Source organism: Myotis davidii, unplaced genomic scaffold (genome assembly GCF_000327345.1).
Source record: "Myotis davidii unplaced genomic scaffold, ASM32734v1 scaffold77, whole genome shotgun sequence".
In the NCBI taxonomy this organism is placed as follows: Eukaryota; Metazoa; Chordata; class Mammalia; order Chiroptera; family Vespertilionidae; genus Myotis; species Myotis davidii.
This window is the reverse complement of record NW_006289713.1, coordinates 1,297,744-1,307,048: the sequence shown is the minus strand read 5'-3', so window position 1 is coordinate 1,307,048 and position 9,305 is coordinate 1,297,744. Positions and strand designations below refer to the sequence as shown.

Below are 9,305 nucleotides of genomic sequence, written 5' to 3'. Positions count from 1 at the left end.
ACCCACCCCCCCCCATGCACCAGGCCTCTATGCTATATAGTAAAAGGGTAATATGCCTACCAGCACCGGGATCAGTGGAGCCACGAGGCCTCCCGGCACCGGGATCAGCATGATGGGGCAGCGCCCACACACCCTGACAGCCTTGTGGCTCTGTGTGTGACAGGGGGCGGGGCCACAACCTCCCTATCCACCCTGCTCTGTTCGTGACAGGGGAAGGCACCTCAACCCCCTGATCAGCCCTGCTCTGTGCCTGATGGGGGGAGTTCCCCAACCCCCTGATCGCCATGCGGCTGTGTGTGTGACAGGGGGTGGTGCCCGAAGCCCCCAATCGGCCCTACCCTGAACATGACTGAGGGTGGCATCACAACCTCCCAATCTGCCCTGCTCTGTGCATGACAGGGGGCGGCGCCCTAACTCCCCAATCAGCCCTGCTCTGAGCCCAACCAGGGGCTGCACCTAGGGATTGGGCCTGCCCTCTGCCACCCAGGAGCAGGCCTAAGCCAGCAGGTTATCTCCTGAGGGGTCCCAGACTGTGAGAGGGCACAGGCCGGGCTGAGGGACCCTCCCCGCTCCCCCCCCCCCCAGTTCACAAATTTTTGTGCACCGGGCTTCTAGTTATATATATTCATGTGGTGGTGCAACCATCACCACCATTCATCTCCAGAACTTTGTCATCTTTGCCAAACAAAAGTGTACCTATTAAACCCAACTTTTAAAGGACGTGTAGGACTCCAATAGGAAATATAAAGAAACTTGTTTTCTAAACATGTCCATGTGGGTTATCACCTGCTTGTAAGGCTTGCCTAACATTGAGATTGCTTTGTTCACCAAATGTTTATCAAACATTTGTGTTCCAGGCACTGAAATCAGGCCATTTATATAAGTATACATACAATAGACCTAAGTGGTTGGGTACATTGTTCCTAATATAAATCAAGGAATTTGAGTGATGCAGCAATAAAGGGGGTATTCACTATAAAACGTCCCTCTTCACTATAAAATACGTGGCTCCTTTGGATAAAATCCTGCTCCCTTTCCTATAAAACTGCCATTAAGCCCATATGCTCTAGAGGACACATGTGCTCTCATTAAAAACAATAAAACAAACTCCTGGAGGCAGATTTAATGCCTGCAAACATTTTTCAACCTTTACCTGCTTAAAGTCCATTATACAGAATAACCCCTCAATTCCCTTACCCAATTCCACCAGTGAATGTCAACTCTAATTCAACACTCACTGCTTCCCCCAGGCCTGCATCTAAACAGATGCCCTTACTGGGCGATATTGACCAAGCTGACTGGCTTCCCCTGACATTCTAACCCTGACCCCAAAGCTTCACTGGGCACCTCATTACCGGGCACTCCTACATTTCCCTAGTAACTTTATTCCTTTTCTCCTAGATACCTTCTCTCAAGGCCCGCACATGCCCTCCTGATATCCTTGCCTTACTTTTAATTCATGTGTCCACAAAGACAAGCCCGCTGGTGTTCCTGGATCTCATGCCCTGTCTTCTTCAGGTTTTCCCTCCTTGCACCCCTATCTCCCAGACCTTTCCCACCAGCACACAAGCTTGCTGTTACCTACACACACACCACCACCACCTTCTTTGAAAAGCTTTCCTTTCCTCTTTTCCCTATGTCCGTCCCTACCCCAGCTACCACCCAATGGCTCTGCTCCCTTTCACAGGTCTTCCCTCCCCCATTCACTTGTTTTCCGTCTTCCTCCAGCATGCTCCCATCACATCTTCCTGGGAACCTCTGGAGCTCTCAGGGCTTTATGGACCAGGTTGAAACCATAGCCTAGTCAACTTTTACATTACATGGATGGGGAAACTGAGGCCAAGGGAGGGGTATTAACCTACTGACGGTCACACAACTTTAATGGCAGAGGCGGCCTGATCCCAGGTCTTTTGATTCCATGCCCAGGATTCCACTATATCAGCAGTTTTCAAAATATGCTCCACAGAGGAGTCCTAAGGGATCCCCACTGTGATCCAGAGAGAAGGTGTTTTTTTTGGCAGGGGAAGACAGGGAATCAATTCAGCTAAGTACTCAGCTCTATTCTCATTATTTGGTTTTGTTTGAAGAAAAGGTTAAGCAGTTAAAAACAGTGCTCATGCCTGGCTGGCATGGCTCAGTGGTTGACTGTCAACCTATGAACCAAGAGGTCATGGTTCGATTCCCAATCAGGGCACATGCCCGAGTTGCGAGCTTGGTCCCCAGTGTGGAGTGTGCAGGAGGCAGCCAATTAATGTTTCTCTCTCATTATTGATGTTTCTATCTCTCCCTCTCCCTTCCTTTCTGAAATCAATAAAAATATGTTTAAAAAAACCATCAAAACAAACAAACAAAAGAAACAGTGCTCAAATGTTATTATCTAGAATCCTTGCTGGGAGAAAGGAATAACCACATTATGGTTATTATAACACCTGTTATGAGCTGAAACATATCGCATGCCAGGCGCTGTTTTCACCATTTTCCTGAGGCCGAGCTGTTCCCTGAATTGCCCAAGGTCACACAACTGGTGGCAAAGCCAGGATTCAAATCTAGGCAGTGAGTGTAGAATCCTTGTTTTTAACCACCACATCCATTGGCCGCTTCAAACATAGGACAGGTCTGAAAAATAAGCCTTTCACTCTCAGTTCAGCGGCAGGGCCGCTCTGTGAAGCCACGCCTCCCTCCCTGTCAGTGCCTTCTACTCCAGCTCTTCAGCCCAGAGCCCAGCCTTTTTATTCATCCTCCTTTTAGACAAACCTCCTCTCTTTCTGGTTAGGATCTTGATCACTTGTCCACCAATTCTATGGAGTCTGCCCCTACAAGTACCATTTCTCACGATCCCCTCTCCCAAGGTGCTCTGTGAGTCCACTGACTTTATTTTTTAAATTAAGATACAATCCACATCCCATAAAATTCACCATTTTAATGCAATTCAGTGGTTTTTAGTATATTCACAGTTGTGCAACCACCACCACTATCTAATTTCAGAACCTTTTCCTCCCTCCAAGAAACTGTACCCATGAGCAGTTTCTCCATTCCCCAATGCTCCAGCCCTAGCCCCTGGCAACCACGAATCTACATTCTGTTTCTATGGACTTTCCTATTTTGCACATTTCTTATTGGTGAAATCACACAATCCATTCACTCTCCAACCCTCTCTAATCTGAGTTCTGTTGCCATCTCTCCTTTTGTCCTTTTGTCCAGCTGCCAAATAGACATGGCTCCTCCTCCCTCACTCTCCACCTCTTAACTTATGCAAACGGTGGGCCACTCTCTCTGGGCAGGATTTTCTTCTCTTGATTCAGAAGCCCCTTTTTTGCCCAATCTCTCTGAACTCGCCCTCGCAGCTTCCTTTGCACCACTTCTCACAGACCCCCAGATGTTTGCGGTGTCCCAGAGTTTAGTCCTCAGCCCCTCGCAGGCAATTTCATTTAGTCTCTTACAGCTTTAAATATCATCACTATGCTGAAAGGTTCTCAAATATTTATTTCTAGCTCGGACTTCTCCCTTACACTGAAGATTAGAACATCCAGCCATCTACTTTACATTCATATCTAGTGTCTAATGGCATATGAAACCGTCAAAGCAGAATTCTTGTTTTCTCTCACTACCGTCCCTGTTCCCCATCGTTATAAAAAATGATGGAGCTGTTCAAGCCCAAAACTAAGAGATCATCTCTCTTTCTACCATCTTTTTTTTTTTAAACATAAATCATCTATAAATTTCTGTCAGTTCCACCTTCAAAGTATGTCTCAGGTGCATCCACCTCCTACACTGCCATTGTCACCACTCCTAGTGTAAGCTGCTAACATCACTGGCCTGATGACTGCCATAGCCAGCTTCCGCTGCTGCCACGCGGCCAGCCTCCAGGCAGATATCCGTCGCAAGTAAACATCCTATCATTTCATTCCCTTCTTAAAAGCTTCAATGGCTTCCAAAGTCCCACTGCTGCCAATGAGGCCGTCTCCCTCCCACCTCATTTCCTGTCGTCACGATGCTCTAGTCAAAAGGCCCTCTTTTTGTTCGGTCGCCATGCCACAGGGCTTAATCATGCCACAGGGTCTCTGCACCTGCTGGCCCCTGCCCAGAATGCTCCTCTTGTACCTCTTCAAATACAGAGGTCCCTCCTCCTCACTCAAGTCTTTGTGAAAGTCTGTCTGAAGGGGCCTGTTCTTACCCCCAGTCATTCTATTATGTTACACCTTTCTTTTCTTTGCAGTACTTATCAAAATCACAACCACTTATTTGCTTATTTAGTGCCAGCTTTGTGGGGGCAGGAACCTTATCTGTCTAGTTCCAGCTGTAGCTCCAACACCTAGGAAGGGCCTGGCACACAGCTAATGCTCAATCAATATTTGTTGAATGAATAAATAAATGTTGTTATAGAGGGAAATCTCTAAGGCACATTGTTAAATGCAGCAAAGTGTGAGAGAGTGTATGAAATGATTCCTTCCACTGGGGGGAAGAAAGGATATAACTGCACATGGACTTGCACAGGCATCAAACAGGTCCCAAGATCTCACAGGACACAGCAAATGTTATCTTTGACAGGTGGAGAGAATCTTTCAAATGATAAGCCCTTCTGGACCACTTGAATATATTTTTACTATGAGTATGTATTGCTTTTGTCATTAAAAAGGATATACTCAGGCCCAGCTGGCGTGGCTCAGTGGTTGAGGTTGACCTATGTACTAGGAGGTGATGGTTCAACTCCCAGTCAGGGCACATGCCCGGGTTGTGGGCTAGATCCCTAGTAGGGGGCCTGCAGGGGCAGTGGATCAGTGATTCTCCCTCATTATTGATGTTTCTATCCCCTGCTCCCTCTCCCTTCCTCTCTGAAATTGATAAAAATTTATTATTTTTTTAAAAGGATATAATCAGGAAAACAAAGCTATTGGTTATTTTATCTACAGGATCAATAATACAAGTTTTCTAGTGCTCTCTGAACCAAGGCAAGCACATCCCAGCAATGGCAAGCTTAGGAAGGAGTTCAGTCATTTGTGGCATGCTTCAAATGCAGGCAGGAGGAAGAGGGTCCGGGAAAGACCTCTGAGGTTACACCAACCTCACCCCACTTTGCTATTTACTACCAGGGGTGTCAGCCTCACCATGGATGAGGTGGAGTCCAGGAGGCTCACAACCTTCATCTCAATGTCGTCCTCGCCGAAGCTCTTCAGCAGTTTCATAACCTCGCTCACTGTCAGCCATTTACAATCCACATTTTGAATGGAAACAATATAATCCCCTTCCTTGGCTCCTGCCAGCTACAAAAGTATAATGTAAATAAAGGTCACATTCTGTTCATTCAGTTCCTGGAATCAGTTTCCAACTTCATTAATAAAATAGATATTTGCGAAATTTGCTTTAAGAAATAAAAATTAATCTTTTCCTCTTTGGGCATGTAACCCCCATAAGAGGGCTTTTTAATAAAGGAACCCTAAATCATTCACCCACGTTTGTTTGGCAGCTTTCTTTGTATTTTACCAGTTTGACTGCCTGCAAAGATGCCAGTGAGTTTTGCCCCTACAATGGCATACACTTACCGCAGCAGCGCAGTAAGGATCCAGGAAGTGGACCTGAACTGGAGAATTTCCTCTCAAGGTGAACCCTAAGTCCCCTTCTTCCACAGTGAAGTGAATGCTTCGAGGAGGTGTCCATCTCTTGTTGGCCGAAAACACCGACAAAGGACCCTTTGGAATAGAGCATCATTAGCTGTAGGATCTGAAGGCTGAATCGGGCATTTGAAAGCTAAAGGAAATGTTGCCTTGTTGTCTTTGCAGATGTCATTCAGCCTTGCTCAGAGACTAATGAAATGACACCACCCAAGGTAATACATGCTAGAGCAGTCATACGAGAACATGAATTGCCATTTTCTCTTAAATAGCCAACATATTTTAAATAAAATTATCTTAATTAAAATCCCCAAATTAAGAAAATCTAAAACAGGGGTGGGGAAACATTTTTCTGCCAAGGGCCATTTGGATATTTATAACATAATTCGCAAGCCATACAAAATTATCATCTTAAAAATTATGTTGCTATGAAAAAAGCTCCTAGATTTACTGAATTCCGAGTCCTGCCTGCGGTTGCCACAGCAGGGCCAGACCGAATGACACTGCTTGCAGGCCGGATGTTCCCCACCTCTGATCTACAGAATCTAAAAATAATCTTTTACATACTTGCAACATGTAAAAGCTGTCCCTTAGGTCATTATGAAATAAACCCTCAACATACCAATTTCCGGAAGAAGTCCGTTGCTGTCACCGTGGAGAACTGTGGCACTGTAATTTCAACCTCTCGCTCAGTTTTAGCTAGAAAATAAAAGGGAAGGTATGGATGTTTCTGTAGTTGGAAGTTATCCTCGATGCTGGCCAGGTAGCTCAGTGGGTGAGAGCATCATCCCAACACGCCCAGGTTTCAGGTTCAATCCCATCAGGGCACATACAAGAAACGACCAATGAGAATGACTGGCGTGGCTCAGTGGTTGAACGTTGAACTATGAACCAGGAGGTCAGGGTTCGGTTCCTGGTCAGGGCACATGCCCAGGTTGCAGGCTCGATCCCCAGTGGGGAGCATGCAAGAGGCCACCGATCAATGATTCTCTCTCACCATGGATGTTTCTATCTCTTTCTCCCTCTCCCTTCCTCTCTGAAATCAATAAAAATGTATTTTAAAAAAGAATCAACCAATGAATGCATAAATAAGTGGGACAACAAATCGATGTTTCTCTCTCTCTCTCAAAATAAATTAAAAAAATAAGAATTCAGGTCTAGCCGAAACCGGTTTGGCTCAGTGGCTAGAGCGTCGGCCTGCGGACTGAAGGGTCCCGGGTTCAATTCCAGTCAAGGGCATGTACCTTGGTTGTGGGCACATCCCCAGTGGGAGATGTGCAGGAGGCAGCTGATCGATGTTTCTCTCTCATGGATGTTTCTGACTCTCTGTCTCTCTCCATTCCTCTCTGTAAAAAATCAATGAAATATATGAAAAAAAAAAAGAAAGAATTCAGGTCTAAATCTTTATTCTGAAGGAAAGAGGCAGCAAACCTTGCTCCTAGTCACATGTCCTGTCACTTGGTTTTGGACTACTGGTCTACCCCCCTGGTCCAGTATGACCTGTACCTACCATAAGCCAAACCCTTCTCTGGGGCTGAGACAGAGCAATGACAAACTGATAGATTCCCTGCCTTCAAGTAGCTTGTTTATATTCTAGTGGACTTCCTTTGGTATCATAAAACCCTGCTGAGAAATAATCTATATTTTAGGCGTCGCTGTTACAGAAGGAAGTACCATGTCTGATAGCATAAAGTCCTGGAGGAGATGTGCTTCTTTTCATTATTAGTGTGTAATGGGATGATTCCACAGTGAGCAGTGAGTTTGCCGAATTGTGTCCATCAATAGCTCAAATCTCCACACATCTATGGCAGACCCAACCCACCCTTACCAAGAGGCTAGTCGGCTTCTCACAAAGGATCCCAGCACAGGCTAAGTATACATGAACAACAGTATAAAAAGAAACCTTGAGGAAGCAGACTGGCACTGCCAAGGTAGATCACACCCATCTATTCACAGGATGACCCTGTGGCTTCTTACAAACTGCCCGATACAGTGCTGGGCTCGGAGAAGCTGCCCATCTACTAAGAGTAGTGCCACCACCCCATGACCTCACCAGGAGTCACGTGTCTCCCTCCCTCCATGGAGGTTATGTCTCTACCTCCTGGCCACAGAGCACCTGGTATGGACCCGGGGGCCAAGGAGGTGGCCACAGTGTCTGTGAAGGAGATTCTCTGAGCACTATTCCTGCTTCCACCACCCAGCTTGGTCACCTAAGCCTTTATGGTCTCTTTAAGATAAGGGAATACAGTACTTCCATCATACAGCTGGCAAAGGAGATTGAATGAGATTCTGTATACAAGTGGTGCTTAATATTGGACCTGGCAGATCAAATGCTCAGTAGGTATCAGCCAACATTACTACAGCCAAGCCCAGGGTTCTAGCCTGAGCTAGAATCTAATCCTAAGGAGCTAGTCCCTGAAAACTGGGGGGTAGAACTCCAGAGCTGCGGACAGAGGTTTAGGAAATAGGATCGAAGGGGGTTTGGCCAAAGGGGGTTCCTTTGATTGGGCCACCCTCCATCCCTTCCCCTAACTCCCAGAAAGATCCTAGTCATTCTCACTGTGAAGTCACCTCTGAGGAGGCCCCTCCACTCCTGGCCTCCACGGCAGAACTACTGACACCTTTCCAAGGGCAGCAACAAGTGTCCAGTTCACCTCCATATTCTTGAAAACAGGACAGTGCTCAACACTTTAGAGATCCTTAGAAAATGCTCATGGTGCACCATCTCATTTATAAGTGGAATTTAAAATAGTCCAACTCACCCTGGCCAGTTTTTCTCAGTGGTTAGAGCATTGGCCCAGGGGCCAAAGGGTTGCGGGTTCGATCCCCAGCCTTGGTCGGGGTGTGTGCAGGAGGGAACCAATTGATGTGCCTCTGTCACATCGATATTTCTCTCTTTCTCTCTCCCCTCCCCCTTCCACTCTGTCTGAAAATCGATGGAAAAAATATCCTCAGGTGAGAATTAAAAAAAAAATAATAATAAAATAGTCCAACTCATCAAAGCAGAGAGCAGAATGCTAGATGCCAGAGGTAGAGGTAGGGGAAATGAGGAGATGTTGGTCAAAGGTACAAAGTCTCAGTTGTACAAGATGAGTAAGCTCTAGAGATCTAACATACGGCATGGTGACTATACTTAACAATACCATACTGTATACTTGAAATTTGCTAAGAGGGTAATCTTAAGTGTTTTTCACACACACACACACACACACACACACACACACACACACACACACACACAGTCACTCACTCACACACTTGATGAACTAGGTTTTTTTAAAAAATATTTATTTTTTAAAATATGTTTACTTATTTCAGAGAGGAATGAAGAGATAGAAACATCAATGACAGAGAATCACTGATCAGCTGCCTCCTGCACGCCCCCTACTGGGGACTGAGCCCACAACTTGGGAATGTGCCCTTGACCGAAATCGAACCTGGGACCCTTCAGTCCGCAGGCTGACGCTCTATCCACTGAGCCAAACCGGCTAGGGCTCAATAAACTAGGTAGTGAAGAACTCTTCCTGTATCCCCTGGTTCCACTATATCAGTGAAAGTTTTAGGTGCCATTTCATAATAAAAATAACTTTTGTCTTTGAAGAAAAATACATGTTGGTGCTAATAAAAGATGGAGTAAACAGGGGAAGGAGCAAGCCTAGAAGAGAGAGTAAGGATGCATTGGCTTTCAAACCAGGA

At 45.9% G+C, this 9,305-nt stretch overlaps 1 protein-coding gene across 1 annotated transcript in view; it reads right to left on the bottom strand.

Annotated features, from left to right (window-relative positions):
- Nucleotides 1-5,048: 5,048 nt before the first annotated feature.
- The window catches only part of RHPN2 (rhophilin, Rho GTPase binding protein 2), a 39,338-nt gene continuing 35,081 nt past the window's right edge, over nt 5,049-9,305 (bottom strand). Inside the window, exons 12-14 of the mRNA XM_006762264.2 lie at nt 6,232-6,308; nt 5,541-5,687; nt 5,049-5,261 (exon numbers count right to left, since the gene is read on the bottom strand). Of these exons, the coding sequence (XP_006762327.1) occupies nt 5,064-5,261; nt 5,541-5,687; nt 6,232-6,308 (422 nt within the window). The 3' untranslated portion in view covers nt 5,049-5,063. The remainder of the gene's footprint in view (nt 5,262-5,540; nt 5,688-6,231; nt 6,309-9,305) is intronic.